Source organism: Balaenoptera ricei, chromosome 11 (genome assembly GCF_028023285.1).
Source record: "Balaenoptera ricei isolate mBalRic1 chromosome 11, mBalRic1.hap2, whole genome shotgun sequence".
Lineage (NCBI taxonomy): Eukaryota > Metazoa > Chordata > Mammalia > Artiodactyla > Balaenopteridae > Balaenoptera > Balaenoptera ricei.
The window spans coordinates 54515487-54542627 of record NC_082649.1 but is presented as its reverse complement, the minus strand read 5'-3'; the positions used below and the strand labels follow the sequence as shown (position 1 = coordinate 54542627).

The 27141-nt window shown below is 37.7% G+C and overlaps 1 protein-coding gene and 1 pseudogene across 3 annotated transcripts in view; one reads left to right on the top strand and one right to left on the bottom strand.

Moving 5' to 3' along the window:
* The window catches only part of FBXL2 (F-box and leucine rich repeat protein 2), a 95017-nt gene that overhangs the window by 32569 nt on the left and 35307 nt on the right, over window positions 1-27141 (bottom strand). For 2 of the 3 annotated variants that reach the window (XM_059939091.1, XM_059939092.1), the window contains exon 1: window positions 15832-15921. Coding sequence is in view for 1 of the 3 variants with exons in the window: in XM_059939093.1 (XP_059795076.1) it covers window positions 15832-15926; window positions 21573-21647; window positions 21897-21951 (225 nt within the window). In the remaining 2 variants the exon portion in view is untranslated. Of the gene's footprint in view, window positions 1-15831; window positions 15927-21572; window positions 21648-21896; window positions 21952-27141 lie in introns of those variants that run through there. The other variant, XM_059939093.1, reaches the window with a different exon arrangement.
* On the top strand, window positions 764-838 carry LOC132375503 (small nucleolar RNA SNORA11; annotated as a pseudogene).

Here is a 27141-nt window from a genome sequence, read left to right as displayed (position 1 = left end):
CAAAGGCTATAAAGAAAGATAAGGAAGGACACTCCATGATGATAAAAGGATCAACACAAGAAGAGGATTTTACACTCGTCAACATATATGCACCTAATATAGGAGCACACAAATACATAAAACAAAATACTAACAGACATAAAAGGAGAAATTGACAGGAATTCAATAACAGTAGGAGACTTTAACACCCCACTCACATCAATGGACAGATTTTCTAGATAGAAAATCAATAAGGCAACAGAAGTCCTAAATGATACAAGAGACAGATAGACTTAATTGATATTTTCAGGACATTACATCCAAAAACAAACAAACAAAAAACAGAACACATTCTTTTCAAGTGCATATGGACTGACCACATACTAAGGCACAAAACTAACCTCAACAGATTTAAGAGTATAGAAATTATTTCAAGGGACTTCCCTGGTGGCGCAGTGGTTAAGACTCCACGCTCCCAATGCAGGGGGCCTGGGTTCGATCCCTGGTCCAGGAACTAGATCCCACATGCATGGTGCAACTAAGAGTTTGCATGCTACAACTAAGGAGCCCATGTGCCGCAACTAAGGAGCTGGTGAGCCACAACTAAGGAGTCCGCCTGCCGCAACCAAGACCCAACACAACCAAATAAATAAATAAATAAATAAATGTATATTTTAAAATAAAAAAAAAAGACAAGTCTCTCACCCTTAAAAAAAAAAAAGAAAAGAAAAAAAAGAAAGAAATTATTTCAAGACTCTTCTCTGACCACAATGGCATGAAACTAGAAACTGACCACAGGTTTCATTGTGACAAGGGGCACAAAACTTGTGGCCTTCCTATGAACAAATACCAAACATGTGTTCCCATGCACCTCCATGTGGCTGCTGGGCAGGACCAGTGGGACAGGGCTCAATACTGCAAGAAAAGCTACAGTATTTAGTGGGGGAATTTGCCACCTAGAGCCGTGGTTCATGTATGGGCAGGTCATGAGCGGTCTTATAAACATAAAGGCTTTGAACCTCTCTTTTCAAGGAGAAAGAAAAAAGAACAATAGATTCCAACTATATGCTATTCTGGAAAAGGCAAAACTATGGAGACAATAAAAACATCAACGGTCACCAGGAGTTTGGGAGAAAGGGGAGATGAATACACAAAGCGCATAAGGTTTTATGAGCAGTGAAAGTACTTTGAATGACATTATAATGATGGATATATGTCATTATACTTTTGTCCAAAATAGAATGTGCAACACTATTCACTTCATTAAAGTGAACCCTAAGGTGAACTGTGGACTTTGGTGGGTATGATGTGTCAATGCAGTTCATCCCTGTTTTTTTTTTTTAAAAAGTACCACTCTGTTGATAATGGCTATGCATGTGAGGGGAGTGGGTATATGGGGAATTTCTGTACCTTCCTGTCAATTTTGTTGTAAACCAAAACTGCTTTAAAAAAAAGTCTCAAAAAAAAAATTAACACTCAGGGTAGACGTTTTTGGCAAAACATTTGTTTCACTTTTAAGTATACATATTATATATGTATGTGTGTTTGTTGGATTGTGATGTAAAATGTATTTTTTAGATCAGAACAGTTCGCAGGCCACTGTAGTTAAATTATGCTGGCAAATAAAGGCACAAATTAACCTCAAAAAACAAAAAAAAGAAAGAAAAGAAATCAACCACAGGAAAAGAAATGAGAAAAAAATGATTACATGGAGACTAAACAACATGCTACTAAAAAACCAATGGATCAACGAGGAAATCAAAAAGGAAATTAAAATACCTTGAGACAAATGACAATAAAAACACAACCACACAAAATCTGTGGGGTGCAGCAAAAGCAGTTATTAGAGGGAAATTCATAGAGATACAGGCCTTTCCTCAAAAAACAAGAAAAATCTAAAATAAACAACCTAACCTACCACCTAAAAGAATTAGAAAAAGAAGAACAAACAAAACGTAAAGTCAGCAGAAAGAAGGAAATAATAAAGATCAGGGAAGAAATAAATAAAATATAGATTAAAAAATCAATAAAACCAAGAGCTGGTTCTCTGAATGGGTAAACAAAATTAACAAACCTCTGGCCAGGCTCACCAAGAAGAAAAGAGAGAGAACCCAAATAAACAAAATAACAAATGAAAAAGAAGAAATCTCGACTGATACTGCAGAAATACAAAAAACTCATAAGAGAATACTATGAACAATTATATGCCAACAAATTTGACAACCTAGAAGAAATGGACAACTTTCTAGAAACATACAGCCCATAAAAATTTAATCAAGAAAAAACAGATAATTTGAACAGACCAATCACTAGGACTGAAATAGAATCTGTAATAAAAAAAAAAAAAACTCGGGCTTCCCTGGTGGCACAGAGGTTGAGAATCTGCCTGCCAATGCAGGGCACACGGGTTCGAGCCCTGGTCTGGGAAGATCCCACATGCCGCGGAGCAACTGGGCCCGTGAGCCACAACTACTGAGCCTGCGCGTCTGGAGCCTGTGCTCCACAACAAGAGAGGCCGCGATAGTGAGAGGCCCGCGCACCGCGATGAAGAGTGGCCCCCACTTGCCACAACTAGAGAAAGCCCTCGCACAGAAATGAAGACCCAACACAGCCAAAAATAAATTAATTTTAAAAAAATCTTAAAAAAAAAAAAAAAAAAAAAAAAAAACCTCCCTACAAAGAAAAGTCCAGGACCAGATGGCTTCACAGGCAAATTCTACCAAACATACAAAGAAGAATTTATACCGAGTCTTCTCAAACTCTTCGAAAAGATTTAAGAGGAGGGAACACTCCCAAAGACTTGTGATGAAGCCACCATCACCCTGATGCCAAAACCAGACAAAGGTATCACCAAAAAAGAAAATTACAGGACAATATCAGTGATGAATATAGATGCAAAAATCCTCAACAAAATATTAGCAAACCAAATTCAACAACACACAAAAAAAATCATACACCACGACCAAGCAGGATTCATCCCAAGTTCACAAGGATGGTTCAACATACGCAAACCAATCAATGTAATACACATTAACAACAACAACAAAAATCAAAAACCATATGATCATCTCAATAGATGAGGAAAAAGCATTTGACAAAATTCAACATCCAATCATGATAAAGACTCTTACCACGGGCTTCCCTGGTGGTGCAGTGGTTGAGAATCCGCCTGCCAATGAAGGGGACACAGGTTCAATCCCTGGTCTGGGAAGATCCCACATGCTGCAGAGCAGCTAAGCCCATGCGCCACAACTACTGAGCCTGTGCTCTAGAGCCCGTGAGCCACAACCACTGAGTCCGCGTGCCGCAACTACTGAATCCTGCGTGCCTAGAGCCTGTGCTCCACAATGAGAGAAGCCACCACAATGAGAAGCCCACGCACTGCAACGAAGAATACTCCCCGCTTGCCACAACTAGAGAAACCCGCGCACAGCAACAAAGACCCAACACAGCCAAAAATAAATAAATAAATAAATTTATTTAAAAAAAAAACAAAACTCTTACCAAAGTGGGTATACAGGGAACATATCTCAACATAATAAAAGCTATTTATGACAAACCCACAGCCAATATAATACTCAACAGTGAAAAGCTGATAGTCTTCCTGCTAAAATCTGGAACAAGGATGCCCACTCTCATCACTTCTATTCAGCATAGTAATGGAAGTCCTAGCCACAGCAATCAGACAAGAAAATGAAACAAAAAGTATCCAAATTCGAAGGGAAGAGGTAAAATTGTCACTATATGCAGATGACATGATACTATATATAGAAAACCCTAAAGACTCCACACAAAAACTACTAGGTCTAATAAATGAATTCAGCAAAGTAGCAGGATACAAGATTACCATTCAGAAATCGGTTGCATTTCTTTACACTAACAATGAAATATCAGAAAGGGAATGTAAAAAAAAACACAATACCTTTTAAAATCACACCCAAAAAAAAAAATACCTAGGAATAAATTTGACCAAGGAGGTGAAAGACTTATACACTGAGAACTATAAAACTTATACACTGAGAACTATAAAACATAATAAAGGAAATTAAAGAGGATTCAAAGAAATGGAAGATATCCTATGTTCTTGGACTAGAAGAATAAATATTGTTAAAATGGCCATACTACCCAAAGCAATCTACAGATTTAATGCAATCCTTATCAAATGACCAATGACATTTTTCACAGAACTAGAACAAATAATCCAAAAATCTGTATGGAACCATAAAAGACCCAGAATTGCCAAAGCAATTCTGAGGGGGAAAGAAAAAAAAAAAAAAAAAGCAGGAGGCATATCTCTCCCAGACTTCAGACTATACTACAAAGCTACAGTAATCAAAACAGTGTGGTACTGGTATAAAAACAGACATATGGATCAATGGAACAGAACAGAGAGCCCAGAAATAAATCCACACATCTATGGCCAATTAATCTCTGACAAAGGAGGCAAGAATATAAAATGCAAAAAAGAAAGTCTCTTCAGCAAGTCATGCTGGGAAAGTTAGACAGGTGAACGTAAATCAATGAACTTAGAACACACCCTCACACTATGCACAAATATAAACGCAAAGTGCCTTAAAGACTTAAACATAAGACATGACACCATAACAAGAGCATAAGCAAAACATTCTCTGACATAAATGTTTTCTTAGGTCAGTCTTGCAAGGCAATAGAAATAAAAACAAAAATAAACAAATGGGACTGAATCAAACTTACAAGCTCTGGCACAGCAAAAAAAAATAAGACAACCTACAGAATGGGAGAAAATATTTGCAAATGATGCAATCATCAAGGGCTTAATCTCCAAAATATACAACAGCTCATACACTCAACAACAAAAAAAACAAACAACCTAATCAAAAAATAGGCAGAAGACCTTAACAGACATTTCTCCAAAGAAGACATACAGATGGCTAGCAGGCACATGAAAAGATGCTCAACATCACAAACTATTAGAGAAATGAAAATCAAAACTACAATGAGGTACCACCTCACACCAGTCAGAATGGCCATGATTAAAAAGTCTACAAATAACAAATGGTGGAGAGGGTGTGGAGAAAGGGAACCCTCTTACACTGTCGGTGGGAATGTAAGTTGGGGCAGCCACTATGGAAAACAGTACAGAGGTTCCTCAGAAAACTAAAAATCAAATTACCATATGATCCAGCAATCCCACTCCTGGGCATACCCACAGAAAACTATAATTCAGAAAGGCACATGCACCCCTATATTCATAGCAGCATTATTCACAATAGCCAAGACATGGAAACAACCTAAATGTCCATCAACAGACGAATGGTTAAAGAAGACATGGTACATACATACAATGGACTACTACTCAGCCATAAAAAAGAATGAAATAATGCCATTTGCAGCAACATAGATGTAACTAGAGATTATCATACTAAGTTAAGTAAGTCAGAAAAACAAATACCATTTGATATTACTTACATGTGGAATCTAAAATGTGGCACAAATGAACCTATCTATAAAACAGAAACAGACTCACAGACATAGAGATCAGACTTGTGGTTCCCAAGGGGGATGGGGAGAGGGAGAGAGATGGACTGGAAATGTGGGGTTGGTAGATGCAAACTATTACACTTAGAATGGATAAACAACAAGGTCCTACTGTATAGCACAGGGAACTATATCCAATCTCCTGGGATAAACCACAATGGAAAAGAATATTAAAAAAAAAAAGAATGTGTGTGTGTTTGTGTGTATGTATATAATATGTATGTATGTATGTATAACTGAGTTACCTTGCTGTACAGCAGAGATTGACACATTGTAAATCAACTACACTTCAATAAAAAAAAAGAAAGAAAGAAATTATGGCTGAAAACTTCCCAAACCTAAAGAAGGAAACAGATATCCAGAAACCACAGAGGGTCCCAAACAAGATGAACCCAAACAGACCCACACCAATACATATAATTAAAATGGCAAAAGTTAAAGAGAGGATTCTAAAGATAGCAAGAGAAAAATAAAGAGTCATTTACAAAGGAACCCCCATAAGGCTATCAGTTGATTTCTAGCAGAAACATTGCAGGCCAGAAGGGAATGGCATGATATATTCAAAGTCCTGAAAGGGAAAAACCTGCAACCTAGGATACTCTACTGACCAAGCTTATCATTTAGAATAGAAGGAGAGATACAGAATTTCCCAGACAAGCAAAAACTGAAAGAATTCACAATACTAAGCCTACTTTAAAAGAAATATTATAAAGGATCTTCTCTAAATAGAGAAGCAAGAAAGCTATACAAAAGAGAAAATCACAATAAGAAAGGCAAATATATAAAAAGATTGAAGATCACTTAAATAGATTAGTACACAGATTAAAAAACAATCAAAAAATTTTGTAGAAGCAATTATAAATACAATAAAGAGTAAAAGAATAAGCATGAAGATGTAAAATAGAACATCAAAATCACAAAATGTGGGGGAAGGCAGTATAAAAAGGTAAATCTTGGGAATTCCCTGGCGGTCCAGTTGTTAGGACTCCACACTTCCATTCCAGGGCGCACAGGTTCGATCCCTGGTCCAGGAACTAAGATCCCGCATGCTGCACGGCGCAGCCAAAAAAATTAAATTAAATTAAATTAAAATTAAAAAGTAAATCTTTTAGAATGTGTTTGAACTTGTATGACTATTAGTTTAAAGCAAGTAGATATAGTTATGGGTCAGCATACTTGAATTCCAGGGTAAACACAAATCAAAAATATACAGGAGATTCGCAAAAAAACAAAAAGAAAGGAACTCAAGCATACTACAAAAGAAGAACATAAAACCACAAAAGAAGAAATGAACAAAGAAGAACTACAAAAACTGGAAAACAAGAATTAAAATGGCAATAAATACATACCTATTAATAATTACTTTAAATGTCAATGGGCTAAATGCTCCAATCAAAAGACATACAGTGGCAGATTGGATAAAATGTAAGAACCTACAATACACTGCCTACAAGAGACTCACTTCAGGGCGAAAGACACACACAGAGTGAAAGTGAGGGGATGGAAAAAGATATTTCATACAAATGGAAATGACAAGAAAGTGGGGGTAGCATACTCGTTTCAAACAAAATAGACTTTAAAACAAAGGCCATAAAGAAAGACAAAGAAGAACATTATATAATGAGAAAGGGTTCAATACAAGAAGATATTACACTCTTTAACATAAATGTACCCAACACAGGAGCACCTAAATACATAAAATACTAACTGACATAAGGGGAGAAATGGCCAATAATACAATAATAGTAGGAGACTTTAACACCCCACTGACATCAATGGACAGACCATCCAGACAGAAAATCAGTAAGGAAACAGAGGTCCTAAATAACACAACAGAACAGTAGAACTTAATTGATATCTACAGGATACTACACACACACACCCCCAAAGGAATACACATTCTTTTCAAGTGTGCATGGAATATTCTCTAGGATAGATTACATACTAGGTCACCAATAAAAGCCTTAACAAATTTAAGAAGATAGAAATTATTTCAAGCATCTTTTCTGACCACAACCAGAAACTAGAAATCAACCACTGAAAGAAAAAATAAATGAACAAATACATGGAGACTAAATGACATGCTACTAAAAAAACAGTGGGTCAACAATAAGATAAAGAAATCAGAAAATACCTTGAGACAAAAGAAAATGAAAACACAACCTACAAAATCTATGCGACACAGCAAAAGCAGTTCTAAGAGGGAAGTTCACAGTGATACAGGCCTTCCTCAAGAAACAAAAAAAATCTCATATAAGCAAACTAAACTACCACCTAAAAGAATTTTAAAAAGAACAGACAAAAACCCAAAGTCAGGAGAAGGAAGGAAATAACAAAGATCAGAGAGGAAATAAATACAATACAGATTTTTTAAGAAATAGAAAAGATCAGGGACTTCCCTGGTGGTCCAGTGGTTAAGACTCCACACTCCCAATGCAGGGGGCCCGGGTTCGATACCTGGCTGGGGAACTAGATCCCACATGCATGCCGCAACTAAGAGTCCGCATGCCGCAACTAGGAGCCTGCATGCCACAACTAAGGTCCCACGTGCCACAACTAAGACCCAGCACAGTCAAAATAAATATAAATAAATTTTTTAAAAAAGAGTTCTCATCACAAGGGAAAAAATTTTTTTTTAAAGAAATAGAAAAGATCAAGAAAACCAAGAGTTGGTTTTTTGAGAAGATTATTAAAAAATCGATAAAACTCTAGCCAGTCACCAAGAAGAAAAAGAGTGGACCCAAATAAACAAAATAAGAAATGAAAGAGGAGAAATAACAACTGATACCACATAAATATAAAAAATCATAAGAGAATACTGTGAACAGTTAGATGCCAACAAATTCAACAACCTAGAAGAAATGGAAAAGTTTCTTAAAATATGCAGCCTGTCAACACTGAGTCAAGAAGAGACAGATAATCTGAACAGACCAATCACTAGAAATGAAATAGAATCTATAATTTAAAACAACAACAACAACAAAACCTCCCTGTAAACTAAAGGCCAGGACTGGATGGCTTCACTGGGGAATTCTACCAAACAGTCAAAGAAGACCTTATGCTGATCCTTCTCAAACTCTTCCAAAAGACAGAAGAGAACACTCCCAAAGTCATTCTATGCAGTCACCATCACCCTGATACTAAAACCAAAGACACTACACAAGAAAAGAAAATTACAGGCCAGTACCTTTGATGAATATAGATGCAAAAATCCTCAACAAGATATTAGCAAATCAAATCCAACAACACATAAAAAGGATTATACACCATGATCAAGTTGGATTCATTCCAGAGTTACAAGGATGGTTCAACATATGCAAATCAATCAACATGATACACCACATCAACAAAAGACAAAAGCCACACGATCATCTCAAAAGACGCAGACAAAGCATTTGGCAAAATTCAGCATCATTCATGATAAAATAACTCTTACCAAAGTGGGTATATGGGGAACATATCTCAACAAAATAAAGAACATTTATGACAAACCCACAGCCAACATAATACTCAATGGTGAAAAGCTGAAAGACTTCTTGCTAAATTCAGGAACAAGACAAGGATGCCCACTCTCACTTCTACTCAACATAGTATTGAAAGTCCTAGCCATAGCAATCAGACAAGAAACAAAAGGTATCCAAATTGGAGTGGAAGAGGTAAAACCGTCACTATTTGCAGATGACATGATGCTCTATGTAGAGAAGCTTAAAGTCGCCACATAAAAACTATTAGAACTAATAAATGAACTCAGCAAGGTAGCAGGATACAAGATAAATATACAGAAATCTGCTGCATTTCTTTACACTAACAATGAAATACCAAAAAGAGAAAGTAAACTAAAAAATTCCATTTAAAATTGCATCAAAAAAAAAACAAACCTAGGAATAAACTTAGCCAAGAAAGTGAAAAATCTATACGCTGAAAACTATAAAACATTAATAAAGGAAACTGAGGAGAATTCAAAGAAATGGAAAGATATCCCATGCTCTTGGACTGGAAGAATTAATACTGTTAAAATGGCCATACTACCCAAAGCAATCTACAGATTTAATGCAATCCCTATCAAAATACCCATGACATTTTTCACAGAACTAGAATAATCCTAAAAATTATATGGAACCACAAAAGACCCAGAATTGCCAAAGCAATCCTGAGGAAAAAGAACAATGCTGGAAGCAGAAGCATAACCCGCCCAGACTTCAGGCTATACTACAAAGCTACAGCAATCAAAACAGTGTGGTACTGGCACAAAAACAGACATACAGATCACTGGAACAGAATAGAGAGCCCAGAAGTAAACCCATATACCCACAATCAATTAATCTATGACAAAGGAGGCAAGAATATACAATGGGGAAAAGACACTCTCTTCAACAAGTGGTGTTGGGAAGCTGGACAGCTGCATGTAAATCAGTGAAGTTAGAACACTCCCTCATACCATGCACAAAAATAAACTCAAAATGGCTTAAAGACTTAAATATAAGACATGACACCATAAAACTCCTAGAAAAGAGCATAGGCAAAACATTCTCTGACATAAATTGTAGCAATACTTTCTCAAATAATTTTCCCAAGGCAAAAGAAGTAAAAGCAAAAATAAACAAATGGGGCCTAATCAAACTTATAAGCTTTTGCATAGCAAAGGAAACCATGAACAAAATGAAAAAAACACCTACGGAATGGGTGAAAATATTCGCAACCGATGTGACCAACAAGGGATTAATTTCCAAAATATACAAACAGCTCATACAACTCAATATTAAAAAAAATAACAAACATTACAATAAAAAAATTGGCAGAAGACTTAAATAGACATTTCTCCAAAGAAGAAATATACATGGCCAAAACTCACATGGAAAGATGCTCACATCACTAATTATCAGAGAAATGCAAATCAAAACTACAACGAGGTATCACCTTACAGTGGTCAGAATGGCCATAATAAAAAGTCTACAAACAAGGAATGCTGGAGAGGGTGTGGAGAAAAGGGAACCCTCCTACACTGTTGGTGGGAATGTAAATTGGCACAACCACTATGAAGAACAGTATGGAGGTTCCTTAAAAAACTAAAAATAGAGCTACCATATGATCCAGTAATCCCACTCCTGGGCATATATCTAGAGAAAACCATAATTAGAAAAGATACATGGACCCCAATGTTCATGGCAGCACTATTTACAATAGCCAAGACACGGAAGCAACCTCAATGTCCATCGACAGAGGAATGGATAAATAAGATGTAGTACATATATACAATGAAATATTACTCAGCCATAAAAAAGAATGAAATAAGCCATTTGCAGCAACATGGATGGAGCTAGAGATTATCATACTAAGTGAAGACAGACAAAGACAAGTATCACATGGTATCACTCATATGTAGAATCTAACTAAAAAAATGATACATGAACTTATTTACAAAACAGAAACAGACTCACAGATTTCAAAAACAAAGTTATGATTACCAAAGGGGAAATGTGGAGAGGAGGGATAAATTAGAAGCTTGGGATTAACGTACACACACTACTATATATAAAATAGATAACCAACAAGGACCTACTATATAGCACAGGGAACTCTACTCATTATTCTGTAATAACCTATATGGGTAAAGAATCTGAAAAAGAATGAATATATGTATAACCGAATCACTTTGCTGTACACCTGAAACTAACACAATATTTAAACCAACTATACTCCAATAAAATTTTTTTTAAAAAGGCATTGAGGGCTTCCCTGGTGGCGCAGTGGTTAAGAATCTGTCTGTCAATGTAGGGGACACAGGTTCAAGCCCTGGTCCAGGAGGATCCCACATGTCGCAGAGCAACTAAGCCTGTGCGCCACAACTACTGAGCCTGAGAGCCACAACTACTGAAGCCCGCGCTCCTAGAACCCGTGCTCCACAACAAGAGAAGCCACTGCAATGAGAAGCCCGCGCACTGCAACGAAGAGTAGCCCCCACTTGCTGCAACTACAGAAAGCCTGCGCTCAGCAACAAAGACCCAACGCAGCCAAAAATAAATTATTTCACTCATTAATTCATTAAAAAAAAAGGCATTGATCGGAAACAAGAAAAACTATCTTCATTTACAGGTGATATGACTGTCTACATAGAAAATCCAAAGTAATCAACAAAAAAGCTACTAAAACTAATGTGAGTCTATTCAGGTTGCAAGATAAAAGATTAATGTACAAAAATCAATTATATTTCTATTTACCAACAATGAACAATCAAAAATTGAAATAAAAAATGTCATTTACAATAATATTTCATAACACTTAGGGATACATATGACCAAAGATGTGCACAACTTGTGCACTGAAACCTGCAAAACATACTAAGGGAAATTTAAAGACACCTAAATATATAGAGAGATATACCAGGTTTATGGGTTGGAAGGCTCAGTAATGTTAAGATGTCAATTGTCCCCAGATTGATCTATGGATTCACCATCATCCTAATCAAGATGCCAGCAAGCTTTTTTGTAGAAACTGACAGAAGATTCTATAATTTATATGGAAATGCAACGAATCTAGTCCAGCCAAAACAAATTTGAAAATGAATTAAGTTCGAGGACTAATAAAACCTGATTTCAAGACTTATTATAAAGCTACAGTTATCAAGACAGTGTGGTTTGGTGTAAAGATAGACAAATAGATCAATGGAAAATACTGAGAGTACAAAAATAGTCCCATAATTATTTGGACAAATGATTTCAACAAAGCTGCAAAGGCAATTCAGTGGGAAAAGGGTGGTCATTTCAACATATGGTGATAGAACTGAACATCATACACAAAAAAAGTAAGTATCAGGGCTTCCCTGGTGTCGCAGTAGTTGGGAGTCTGCCTGCCGATGTGGGGGACACGGGTTCGAGCCCTGGTCTGGGAGGATCCCACATGCCGCAGAGCAACTGGGCCCGTGAGCCACAGCTGCTGAGCCTGAGCGTCTGGAGCCTGTGCTCCGCAGCAGGAGAGGCCACGATAGTGGGGGGCCCGTGCACTGCGATGAGGAGTGGTCCCCGCTTGCTGCAACTGGAGAGGGCCCTCGCACGGAAGCGAGGACCCAACACAGCCAAAAATATAAATAAATAAATAAATAAATAATTTTTTTTTAAAAAAAAGTATCAATCTATACCTCACACCATATACAAAAATCAACTCAAAATGGATCATAGGTCTAAACTACATAACTTCTGGAAACACAGGAGAAAATCTTTATCACCTTGGGTTAGGCAAAGATTTCATATGTAATACCAAAAATATGATTCATAAGAAAAAAATTGATAAATTGAACTTCATCAAAATGAAAAACTTCAAGACAGTTAAAAGAATAAAAAGGTAAGCCACAGACTGGGAAAAAAATATTTGCAAAACACATATCCGATAAAGGATTTGTATTCAGAACATATTAAGAACTCTCAGAATTCAGTGGTAAGACAACATACAATCTAATGAAAAAAAGGGCAAAACAACAACCAAACATTAGAACAGACATTTCAGCAAAGAAAATATATGGATAGCAAAAAATACATAAAAAGACACTCAACACTCATTAGTCATTAGAGAAATGCAAACTAAAACTACAATGAGATACCACTGTTCACATCCCTGGGAATGGCTAAAATTACAATAACTGACCCACCAAGTACTGGCAAAGACGTGGAAGAACTGGAAGTATCATACACTCTGGCGGGAATGTAAAATGGTACAATTTTTTGAGAAACACTTTGGAAGTTTCTTTTTTTTTTTTAATTAACTGATTTATTTATTTATTTATTTTTGGCTGTGTTGGGTCTTCCTTGCTGTGCGTGGGCTTTCTCTAGTTGCAGTGAGCAGCGGCTACTCTTCGTTGCAGTACGCGGGCTTCTTATCGTGGTGGCGTCTCTTGTTGCAGAGCACGGGCTCTAGGCGCACGAGCTTCAGTAGTTGTGGCACGTGGGCTCAGTAGTTGTGGCTCACGGGCTCTAGAGCGCAGGTTCAGTAGTTGTGGCACACGGGCTCAGTTGCTCTGCGGCATGTGGGATCTTCCCGGACCAGGTCTCAAACCCGTGTCCCCTGCATTGGCAGGCGGATTCTTAATCACTGCTCCACCAGGGAAGCCCTGGAAGTTTCTTAAAAAGTTAAACACACACCTACCAAATGATCTAGCCATTCCACTCCTAGGTATTTACCCAAGAAAAATGAAAGCATATGACATACAATGTCTCGCACAAAAATCTTTATAGCAGCTTTATGTGTAATGGAGAAAACTGGAAAAAATCCAAATGTCCGTAAACAGATGAATGAATAAATAAATTGCATTATATCCCATACAATGGACTACTACCCATCAATAAAAAGGAATGAACTACTGATACACACAACATGGATGACTCTCAAAACAATCATGTTAAGTGAAAGAGCTCAAGCAAAAAGGAGTACGTACTGTATAATTACATATAAAATTTTAGAAAATGCAAACTAACCTATAGTGACAGAAAGCAGATCAGGGGTTGTCTAGAGATGAAGCAGAGACAGGGGTGGGAGGAAGGGAGGGATTACAAAGGCACATGAGGAAAATTTTGTGGGACGTGAATACATTCATTATCTTAATTATAGTGTTAGTTTCATGAGTATATTCATATGCTAAAATGTATCAAACTGTATACTTTAAAGATGCACAGTTTATTGTATCTCAATTATATCTCAATATAGCTGTTAAAGATCCATAGGACTTCATATATAATGATGGAGCAGGAGTTACAAAGAACATACATGCAAGATCCATTAGAACCGAATTTTAATCGATTATAAGTACTACTGTATCTCCAGTGCCTAAATCAGTGCCTGGCATAGTAGAGGCTCAACAAACGCTTGTAAACAAATAACACCCACTCACACCAAAACAACAATACACACGCAGGGGCAGGATAGAGGCCAAAGTTGGTTCTAGGTTATTACAATCAAAAAGTGAAGGCAAAACAAAATTCTCTCTGAATCATGATCCTGTGATTATGCTTATAATTATTTCTCACAGTAATCTGGCCTCACATATTAAAAATTTATATAGATATTAACATAGATTTCTGTTCTAAAATTTATGGTAAACCAATAACATTCTTAGCTTTACAGGATAGTTCTGCTATAGTTTCACTTTATAGGATAGTTTTTTCCTCATCTTGGCTCTATTCCAAGTGCCAAGATGAGAATGTGTTTCTCTGATATTCCTCACTGACAATCTATATCTTCACATTTTAGTTTCTTTAATGGAACCACTATTAGATTTATGTTCTCTATTACAAGTCGTCTTAGGACCTATCCGGTACATTTAAGCTTCCTGTTAAAGCAGAATCAATCTATTCCACTGGTTTACAAAGCTTTTGAAGTATCAAAAAATTCTGATGATCTGAATTGATTAAAAAAAAAAAACCCTGTGTTCCATAACACAGAGGGAATGTTTTGATCCTTAAAAGATATTGATATTATGAATTGATTTTCTTAGCAATGGTGCAGCAGATGTTTCAATTACAAATTCTACTGTCTGAAATCACTGTACACTGCACATTCTTACTGGAGGTCTGTGACTGATTATACTGTGCTATGCTTAAGTCTCCAAGAGGCAGTCCGTTCCAAGATTCTAGTGGCAGTGTGTGTTCTAATTTAGCCAACCTCAAGCAATACAAGAGGCCACAAGGATAAAGACAGAAAGGTATTACGTCCTGTCTCCAGAAAAGCTCAAAGCACATGCCCTTAACAGTGTAGTGATAACATTTCCAATAAATAATGGCTATCCAGTAAGAGGTGGGCAAGCATTTGGTTGCATAGGGATATCCAACTATTATAAACTATTATAAAATGAATGTGATAATCACATCCCATTATGGTTAAGCAAAATCCCAGGTTATGCTAAGGAATTTTTTGAAAGAATTATTTTGTTAATTAGTATCATTTATACAAGAAGGTAGCCACGATTATGAGAAGGAACCTAGGAAGATGGGAAAGTGAAGAAGGGAAGAGAGGTGAACTAATATCATAATATGATTATGTGCCAAGTACTACATACGTGTTATTTCATGTGATACCCAGGACAATCCCATGGAAGAGCTATAACTGCCTTCTCTTTCCAGAAGAGACAACTGACAACAAAGTGTTTGTCCCAAGGTCGCATCCCTGACAACACTGGAGGTCGGTTTCTAGGTCAGGCCTGTTGGCTCCAAAATCATGATATTCTCACTACTCTATGCAAATTACCATAGAAAGATTTTAACAGAAGAAAAGCAAATAATATGCTTGAATATGATGGAAATGTCAGCTACAAGCTGCCACGACAGAGTGAGTCACGGTGGACTGACTTACTTCAAGGAGGAATCTCCAACGCCAATGCAACCTCGCAAGCTGAGCTTCCTCAGGAATCCACCGCATCGCTTCGAGATGTTTTCCACCACTCGACCCTTCAATGGAGAAAGTTGGAAAAAATCTTGTTTCATGCTGCTTATCTAACAGCAAAATAACCTGAAATTTAGGAACTGAATATGTATTTCCAGGTGTAATAGAAGATATTTTGGAACATTCCTCCAACATCCCACTTCTGCTCCTTGTGTATAAAGGGGTTGCAAGCACCGAAAAAATGTTTTCAATGAAAACATTAAGTATTTTTTTTAAATCACACACTATTTTTTGAAAGCCTTGACTTGGAGTTAGGCCTTCCCTAGCCAGGGCTCATGGCTACTCCATCAATTACAAGGCTTTTTGAGGTCAAGCTTTTTGGGAACACTGCTGTGCTGGGAACACAGAGATCTAAAACAATGTTGCTCAAAAAAAGAAATTCTATTTTAGCTAAACATTACCACTCTAAAAATTTGAAGATGTATCATAAAATCTACTCCTCATTCTTCTTAGCAATCCCCTATTTAAACACATTTGCTTTAAAAATGGGAACTTTGGCTGGTACTGGCAGATACATTAGAGGAGGAAAAAAGAAAATGAACACTGATTAAGCACTTCTACTTTTTCAGGCATGATTTTAACACTTTCTTGTACCTGCTATGGCTCATTTAATATTCACAACAACCACACGGACTACTGCTCCACACTGAAGTAAGGAAGAGTGTATGTATGGAATACAGGAAATCCCTTAGGATATCTCTTAGTATTAATATGCCCTCTGATTAAAGTCAATGGAAAACTAAAAGCCAATCCAAGGAGACTACTCATGGCTTCAGGAACGATGGTTTGGGTCACTCTACCAAGTAAGGAACCACGACCAGCTGAGGTGCTTGCTGAAGACAAGGAGAATACAGAATGGGAAGCAGAAGGTAGTTATAAATACCAACTCTGACCACATGAGCAGTTACAGAAATTAGGACTATAATTGTCATAAGTATTTTCTCCCTATTTTATTATGAATGCGTGTGTGTGTGGTACAAATATTTTTTTCCCTCTCTTATCCCCTTATCATGTGACATAACATGTACTGACTTTATGTCATAAGTATTTAAGTACTGTCAATTCTACATCAATGTATTTAAGGCACAGAATATCAAGAAGAGTGAAATTGACTCTAGGACTTTACCTCCTTTTCTGAGGAAGGGCTGAGTGTCTTTTTGGTTGTACGCTGGATAGCTGTATCATATTAGGTGGCATTATGACCTTTGTTATCGTCTTTATTTGGAAATTAAGTATGGTTTAAGGACATGCCTATGGGTGCCAAGTTGACAACGGGTGAACTTATGATGATTAATTTTATGTGTCAACTTGACTGGGACACAGGGTGCCCAGACATTTGGCCAAATATTATTCTGGCTGTGTCTGTAAGGGTTTCTGGATGAGATTAGCATTTGAATCAGTAAACCAAGTAAAGCAGACTGCCCTCCCTAGTGTGGGTGGGCCTCATCCAATCAACTGAAGACATGAATAGAACAAGAAAGGCTGATTAAGAGAGAACTCCTGACTGACTGCTGAGCCAGACATTGGTCTTTTCTGGCCCTTGGACTTGGACTGAAACATCAACTCCTCTTGGATCTTGAATCTGCCAGCTTTCAGACTGGAATTTACACCACTGGCTCTGCTGGTTCACAGGCCTTCTGATTCAGACTGGAGCTACATATCAGCTCTCCTGGGCCTCCAGCTTGCTGACTGCAGATATTGGGACTTCTCAGCCTCCATAATCACATGACCCAATTCCTTATAATAAATCTGTATGTCTATATTAATATACACACTTTTTTTTTTTAACATCTTTATTGGAGTATAATTGCTTTACAATGTTGTGTTAGTTTCTGCTGTATAACAGAGTGAATCAGCTATACGTATATATATATATCCCCATATCCCCTCCCTCTTGCATCTCCCTCCCACCCTCCCTATCCCACCCCTCTAGGTGGACACAAAGCACCAAGCTGATCTCCCTGTGCTATGCGGCTGCTTCCCACTAGCTATCTATTTTACTTTTGGTAGTGTATATATGTCAATGCCACTCTCTCACTTTGTCCCAGGTTACCCTTCCCCCTCCCTGTGTCCTCAAGTCCATTCTCTACGTCTGCGTCTTTATTCTTGTCCTGTCCCTAGGTTCTTCAGAACCTTTTTTTTTTTTTTTAGATTCCATATATATGTGTTAGCATACGGTATTTGTTTTTCTCTTTCTGACTTACTTCACTTTGTATGACAGTCTCTAGGTCCATCCACCTCACTACAAATAACTCAATTTCGTTTCTTTTTATGGCTGAGTAATATTCCACTGTATATATGTGCCACATCTTCTTTATCCATTCATCTGTCAATGGACACTTAAGGTTGCTTTCATGTCCTGGCTATTGTAAATAGTACACACGTATCTTACTGGTTCTGTTTTTCTGGAGAATCCTGACTAATACAGATTGGATCCATTATCTTCATTTTTCAAATAAAGAAATTAAATGGTTAAATTGCCAAGGTTACACTTTAGTGAGTAGTAGAATTGGGGTTTATAACAGGTTTAACTGACTCTAAAAGCTGTATGTTCTGCACAATTACCACCTCCACAAGGGAGAAAACATTGAAAAGGCCATTTTGTTTCATTTTTAATACTTATTATCCTCACTTTATAAAACAGCAATCTTGACACTGAACTCTAAGCACTAAGAATTCACTAGGACACATCAAACCACAGTATCACAGAAGCAGGGCTCACACATATTATATCTGGCTAATAACTTAATTAAGTTGAAAATCCAAACTCTGATATTGCTGGCGACTTTATCTATGCTTTCTTGAGTCTTATCTAAGTTAATAATTAGTTTTTGAACCAAAACTCCAGACACCTATAAAATAAATTTCTGTCAGTGGGAGGAAAAACATTATGACTTGGAAATCCAAGATAAATATTTAAGTACTAAATAAAACAGCAAAAACAACTCCACACCAATGTCTACAAATAGAGCACACCATCTATTTTCTCCATTTCAAGTTAGTCACGTTTACAAAAACTTCCTATTCTTCCTTTTTTGGCGTAAAAGTTTTGGTACTGGAATAAAAAAATTACATTCAGAATTTTCTGTTCCACTGTTTCCAACTTAGAGAAGAAAATGAGTAAATCCTTTTCAAATGCAAATGACACTGTGTAACATCTATTAGATAGTATGTTGTAGGCATGCATTTTAGAAGGAAGGGCTTTACAGAAAAATAAGGCCTAATGGAGAGACCCTTGGACTTATGAGTTTTAGATAACATACTACTTGGTTATTTCTCATTTTTGGCCTCACAGAATCTTTAATGACCATGAAGACTAACAACAAAATGTTCAACTTTTAAAGGCATGGAAAATGCCTACACATCAGGGAAACCACACTTACTTAGGAAAGAGTGATGCTCAAGGAGAGGCCCAATGCACATTAGTCACCTGCATGTGCTAGTCTGTCTTTTCTTTGAAATTCAAGTCATGAAACCCACTGTTCAAGGTACCTACTCTCTCTTCTTACTAGGTGAGTGACCTCAGGTAAGTTACTCAAACTTTTTGTGCCTCAGTTTCTTCAACATGGTGTTTCTGGGAGGATTAAATTAATTAATATACAAAAAGTGCTCAGAAGAGTGCCCGGCACACAGTAAATACTCTTAGTCCTGATCCTTGGCACCTTCTCTCTTCTCTCAACAGATCCATAAATCACCACTTTCGTCCCAAAGAAATGAATTTGAGACCATGAGTTTATCCATGGGATGCTTCCCAGTATAAGCCTCCAGAGGGTCCTGTTAGTGTCTACGGGAGGCCCCACACTTGGTTCAGAATCCAACCTGGATTCAAAGTGGTAGCCCAAAGGGGGAACTAAATAGTATTAGACAATATTTTTCACATGTAGTTCTCTACATAACTGGTAAACCATAAACTGGTCTGTCGTTGGTGGAAGTACTCAAGTACTTCTGCAATGTGTTTATATAGCTGTAGTCAGCAGTCAGCTAAAATTATGAGATCAAATAATGCATAAGGTAATGATATTTACTTGAAATAGTTTTTTTTTTTTTTTGACCGCACCACACTGCGCGGCTTGCAGGATCTTAGCTCCCCGACCAGGGATCAAACCCGCATGGAGTCTTAACCACTGGACTGCCAGGGAAGTCCTGAAATAGTATTTTTTAATATCTGAATTTAAAAGTTGTTTATGTGCATTCCAAAAAGCTGTAGTTTGGAAAAATCATCAAAGAAAACTGAGGAGACAATAAAAAAACCACAGAAAAAATTTTTTTACAAAATTTTTTTAAAACAATGACTCTTTGGCCAGAAGAAATGACCACAATTTTTGGAATTTAATGTTCTTCTCAACATCACTAAGTAACACAATGAACCATGAACTACAGATTATCAGTTTGAAGGGGAATTACATGTCAGCATGTTTGGGTAGGGCACTGTTGCAATCGTGAAGTCTGGAAAGTGCATTAAAGAATTCCTGATTCAGGGACCAGAGTTCAAGCCAGGAACTAGAGCTTACCTTTCCAGGGAGCGTGAGAAGCCCTGAGGCCCCTGCCAGCTTCCAAGCTCAGAGCACAGTAACCTGAGCAGTGGGAAATGCTGTGCTCAGCCCCACCGGTTTGAGATGGGACCAGAGCCTGGCAAGCAGCAAGTAACCTAGAGAAGGAGGTGAAGGGCCTCCACCACTGGCCATTAGTTCTTGTAGGTAACACCAGCTTAAGTGAGTCACAGGAAATTGTTTGGGCCCCTCTCACTGTTAAACACATTCATTTCCTTATCCATTAAAAAAGATACAAAGCATATACTTCAATAAAAACAAGTGATAAACATGCTATGTGGGTAACTGAATTAAAATACAATTCCACTATTGTAACTGAGTTGGCTAAACTAGAAATCAATAAGGTTTTACTAACATTGGGTAGATAATAAACTTCAACATCCCCAGACCCTTAAAACAGCACTCTCAACAATTACTATGTACAATGCTCTTTATTACTTCCCTGTTTCTTTTTGGTTATAAATTGGTATTTAATATTAAAGTTGTTTTAAAATAAACTTTTCTCATTTGATCTGGTTTACCACTCTTAAATGAGGATATTTACATATTTCCAAATAAATACACTAGAATCCTGGAATTATAAAGGCTCTAAAGATTATTTCACTTCTTCATTTTATCAATAATAAAACTGAGGCACTGAGAGAGTAAATGTCTTAAGTGGCTGAGCTGGATTTATATCTCTTATCTCCAGCCTCATTCCTGAGTCCCTGCTTCTGCCATTTCTCCATTCTTGATGCTGAATTAGAATTCTCAATGGAGTTTTCAGATCAATAAATATGTCAAGAGTCTCCTAAGATTAAAGCATTGAACCAGGTGTTAATGATACAGGTGTGAGGCTTTGAAAAGCTGAGTGGTAAAACTTAGATTATAAACATGATCAAGGGGGAAAAGTAAAAGTCTGTTACTGATAAAAGTAAAAAGTAAAATGCAAACAGAATTTTGGTCTTGAAGTATGCAAATATCTTCCAGGTTTTTTTCCTCTCTATTCCACCTTGGCACCTTAATATTAAATCTAAATGCAGCAAAATAAAAAAGCAGGAAAGAGTGAGCAGTTTACTTATCTTTTAAAAAAGTCTTTTGTCTAAAACAAGGTTAACTTACCTCTACATCTGTTTGAAAGTTAAAAAGGTCTATTCTTTGCCAGTTGCTTCCATCCAGGGCTAAGATATTCCAAGCCTGGGAGGGTGGGAGAGATAAGGGTGAAAAAGATACATTTATTGAGACTGTTAAAAGAAAGTCTTGATTCAACCTTTATATTTCCAAATGTTTATTCATGATAGACATTAAGCTGATCATCAAATGTGGAATTATGATAACATTGTGTTATGTTACATATAAAAGCTGACATTTTAATTTTTAACTTGAACTCATCCTCATTCTAATAAAACTTGTATTTCTTGATTACAAATTTGGTTAATACTCTACCTTGGAAATCTGTGCACATCGGCACAAAGTTACTATATCCAAGAAGGAAAATATTCTAGGAAGGAAGGGAAAAAAAGCACAAAAATGAGATGGTGTTAACATTTTAGAATATTTATAACTTGAAAGGTAAAATCTAATGCGCCATATGGATATTCGTAACTTTTTCAAGATTCCTCAATTCGTAATACACAAGTGCACTATAATTGTTCATCACTACTGTGACATATTAAATGTTTGCACATTCCAAAGCTGTTTTAGAAGCACTACACAAATCCCCTTAAACCAGAATTCATTAAACTTTTATTTCCCTTGTTCTAAGTCATGGACACAGAACAGTAGATCATAACCTGTTCTATTCAAAGACCAATCTCTCGGGACTTCCCTGCTGGCGCAGTGGTTAAGACTCTGAGCTCCCAATGCAGGGGGCCTGGGTTCAATCCCTGGTCAGGGAACTAGATCCCACACGCATGCCGCAACTAAGAGTTCACATGCTACAACTAAGGAGCCGGTGAGCCGCAACTAAGGAGCCCACCTGCCACAACTAAGGAGCCCGCTGGCCGCAACTAAGACCCCGTGCAACCAAATAAATAAATAGATGAACACAGCATCAATCAGTGAGCTGTGGGAGACAACTTAAAAAAAAAGAAAAAAAAGACCAATCTCTCACCTCCCAGGCATTGAGCCTAGTGAGGGCTAAATCATTCTAATTCCTATGCCCCTAACACACAGTGCAAACCCCACTTTTGGTGGTACATGCACGAAACAGGCTCAGGTGCCTGAGCCTCAAATAACACGGCCAAGAAAAGCTCAACAATAAAACCCTTTCACTTTTTATCTATTTGTTCACAGGGCAGAAAGATGGAGCTCATTTCCTGAGCAAAAGCCAAGAAGCTACAGAAGATGGGAAAGATGGGGAAAAAGAAAAGCAGAGAGAAGCAAACAAAAGCTCAGTTGACACCAGTAGTCCCCCAGTTGAAGCAGTAGCTGCCAGCATGGCAGGGTCAGAGGGAGGTCCTGATATTCTGGTAGTGGAGATGAGTTGCTGATGATAGCACAGTGGCAAATAGCTGTGTGTGCCTCAGCGCTCCGCAGTCACAGCTGAAAACAAAGAGCAGCTTTCCTGAGAGACAAAGAGTGGATGGGGATGAGGTCAGGGACAACAATAGGGTCTCAATCCCCATAGTACCCCAAGGTAAATATGAGAGTCTGTGCCTGTGTGTGTGGAAGGTGAAATGGCAAACAGCCACCTAAAAAGTTCTCCAAAATTCTTCAAAGGTAACAATCAGCAGTGCGTGGAAAATCCATGGGCTTGGAGAAGATAGTAGATCCATAAAACACCAGAGCACTGCACCCTACTATAAAGCACCCACAGGCAGCACCATGGGGCCAGTGACAGTGTAGATACTGTTCTACAATATGGGCTCCAATCATTTTCTAGAGAAAAGCAAAGGACAGAAGCATAAGGGCTGCACTGATCTTAAAAGACTCAATGGAACTTTGTACCTAGGAAAATGCTGACGGCTGAAAATGTGTACTTATATATATTAAACATATTTCAGGGTGTCTGCACATCTACATTGCTTCTGTGGTAACACATCTTGCCCTACCACCACAAATGTCTGTGTTCTGTGCCATACGACCATTCCACAATGAGCCACAACTGATCGTCAGCTCACGAAAAGACCAAGGACCAGATAGAGAAATGAGTATGGTACAGTAGAATCATATCACACACTGACATTGGGTTCTAAAGCTGAAGGTAGAAAGGAGTTAACTAAGTTTCCCTTGAAAATCCCTCAAGAATGTACCACCTTGGAGACCAACATACTCTATCACCTCTCAGTAATAATAACAATACTGATAATCATAGTTAACACTGATTATGCACTTACATGTGCTAGCTGTCACTCTTTGTCACAACAATGCCATGAGGTGCTATTACGATCTCCATTTTACAGATAGGAACACTGGGCACCTGCCAAGGCCACACAGATAGGAAGAGCAGAGCCAGAATTTGAACCCAGGTAGTCTGGCTTGAGAGCCCAAGCCCATGACCCTACACAAAGTGCCCTAGAAAGTTTAACACAGCTGTTGTTCCCTCAGGATTAGACTAGAATCTATTTCTGCAATTGCACAGCAGATGAAGCAGTCTGTGTTGAGTGAGCATGCTGTATGGAAAACATGTTTCTTTCCTTCTTCCTCCCCTTCTTTCTTGATATCATGTCTTTCTTTCTCTATGGCCAAGCTGCGTGGCTTGTGGGATCTTAGTTCCCTGATCAGGGATCGAACCCAAGCCCTCGGCAGTGAAAGCACGGAGTCTTAACCACTGGACCTCCAGGGAATTCCCAAAACATGTCTCTTTAAACACTAGAATCACACTAACTCAAACAAGATGCTCACACACTTGGACACAAGTGAGAATCAAGTGAGAATCAACAGCTGGAACACAAGTTTACATTTCTCATCTCATGCTTACTACCCAACGTTATGATTACTGAATGAAAAAGTAGATTGCCTTCATTATTTACATTATCCCCCCCCCCCCCACACACACAGATACCTGAATGTGCACAAGTTAAATAGGCATGATAAGGGACTTCCCTGGTGGTCCAGTGGTTAAGACTCTGCACTCCCAATGCAGGGGGCCCGGCTCTGATCCCTGGTCAGGGAACTAGATCCCACATGCATGCCGCAACTAAGAGTTCGCATACCACAACTAAGGAGCCCACCTGCCACAACTAAGACACAGCACAACCAAATAAATAAATTTAAAAAAATTTTTTAAATAGGCATGATAAGATTCCAAACTGCCAAAGTAAGCCAAATTCCCAAATCATGTTCCAATGAATAAAATAAGCACCCTGAATGACAGAGCCTGGAACATTGGCAATAGAAACAGAGATAGCTAAAGGAATAAGAGTAGTCAGAAATCAGGTTCTGGCCCTTCCAAAACTTTTTTTTTTTTTTCCTGGAAATCGCTTCCTACCTCAAATGTGTTAACTTCACCCTTCATTAGAAAAGCACTAAAACTGCAACTTGGTTATAAATAAATACACACAGGGGTATATAGGAATGGATGTACTTCTGGACTTGGTATTCTGCTTCACTGGTCTGTCTGCCTCTGTGCCAATAAGACCCTGTTTTAATCATGAAGCTTTAAGCTCTTGATATCTGGTAACGTTAAGCCCAACTTTGTTTTTCTTTTGTTAAAAATATTTATTTACTTACTTACTTACTTATTTATTTAGGCTGCCCTGGGTCTTAGTTGCGGCTCGTGGGATCTTCACGGCAGCATGTTTAGTTGTGGCATGCAGACTTCTTAGTTGTGGCATGAGGACTTCTTAGTTGTGGCATGTGGACTTCTTAGCTGCAGCATGCGTATGGGATCTAGTTCCCTGACCAGGGATCAAACCTGGGCCCCCTGCGTTGGACCACCAGGGAAGTCCCCAACTTTGTTTTTATTCATCAAAATTACCTTGGTTATTCTCGGTTACTCTTTTTTTTTTTTTAATTTCCACTTATGTTTTAGGATCAGCATATCAATTTCCACAAGAAAACTTTATAAAATTTTATTGGAATTATGTTGAATTTATAGAAACTTTGGGGAGAATTGAGATCTTGACAATATTGTCTTCCAACCCAGAAACATGATATACTCCATTATTTATTTAGGACTTCTTTAATTTCTCACAGTAATTTTTGTAGTTTTCCACATAGATGTTTTGTTCATTTTTAGATTTTTCCCCCTGGTTATCTGATGATGTTACTATTAAAATGGAATTTTTTAAATGTCATTTTCTAATTGTTGCTAGTATATATAGTTAACTTTCATATACTACATCTTGCATACAGAAACATTTCCAAGTTCATTTATATATTCTAGTGATTTTCTATAAACAAAATCAATACATTTGAGAATAATGACAATTTTCTTTCTTCCTTTCCAATAATTATACTTTTTATTCTTTTTCTTGCCTTACTGAAGTGGCTGTGATCTTCTCTAGTACCAATAATTGTAATGAAAGACATCTTTTTCTCTTTCCCATCTCAGAAAAAGCTGTCACTCTTTAATCACTGATTACAATGTTTACTATAGGGCTTTCCCCCTGCCTTTTTAATTTTCTAAAGTTACTTTGTTACATGCTATAAAATACCTCAGCTTTGCACATGCATGGTTTTAACAACATCTCTTTAACATTTGCTTATTTCCCCTTTTAAAAACATATTAAATATAAGAACAGATAGTACATAGAGCTCCCATATATTACTGCCATTTTGAGAAACACATAACACACACACACAGTTTCACCTATTATTAACATCCTGCATTAGTGTGGCACATTTGTTACAATTAATAAACTAAGATTGACACACTTATTAACTAAAATCCATAGTTTATGATAAGGTTCACTCTTTGTATTGTACTAGTCTATGGATTTGACAATATATCCACCATTATAGTATCATATAGTTTACCACCCTCAAAATCACCTGTGCTTCACTTTTTAATCCCTTCTATCCTCCTCATGAACCTCTGACAATGACTGTTTTTTTTGGGTTTTTTTGTTTTTTATAAATTTATTTATTTTTGGCTGTGTTGGGTCTTTGTTGCTGCACACGGGCTTTCTCTAGTTGTGGTGAGCGGGGGCTACTCCGGTGCGGTGTGCAGGCGTCTCACTGCAGTGGCTTCTCTTGTTGCAGAGCACCGGCTCTAGGCACGCGGGCTTCATTAGTTGTGGCACACAGGTTCAGTAGTTGTGGCTTGTGGGCTCTAGAGTGCAGGCTCAGTAGTTGTGGCGCACGAGCTTAGTTGCTCCATGGCATGTGGGATCTTCCTGGACCAGGGATCAAACCCGTGTCCCCTGCATTGGCAGGTGGATTCTTAACCACTGCGCCAACCAGGGAAGTCCCGACTGATCTTTTTAATGTCTCCATAGTTCTTCCTTTTCCAGAATGTCATATAACTGGAATCATAAGTATCATAAGTAGCTGTTCATATTAGCCTCCTTCACTATGCACATGCCTTTAAGGTTCCTTCATGTCTTTTAGTGGCATGATAGCTCATTACTTTCTATTGCTGAACGATATTCCACTATATGGATGTATCACTGTTTAATCATTCATTTATATGACAGCTTGGTTGCTTCCAGGTTTTTTTTTTTTAATTTTTATTTATTTATTTATTTATTTATGGCTGTGTTGGGTCTTCGTTTCTGTGCGAGGGCCTTCCCCAGTTGTGGCAAGT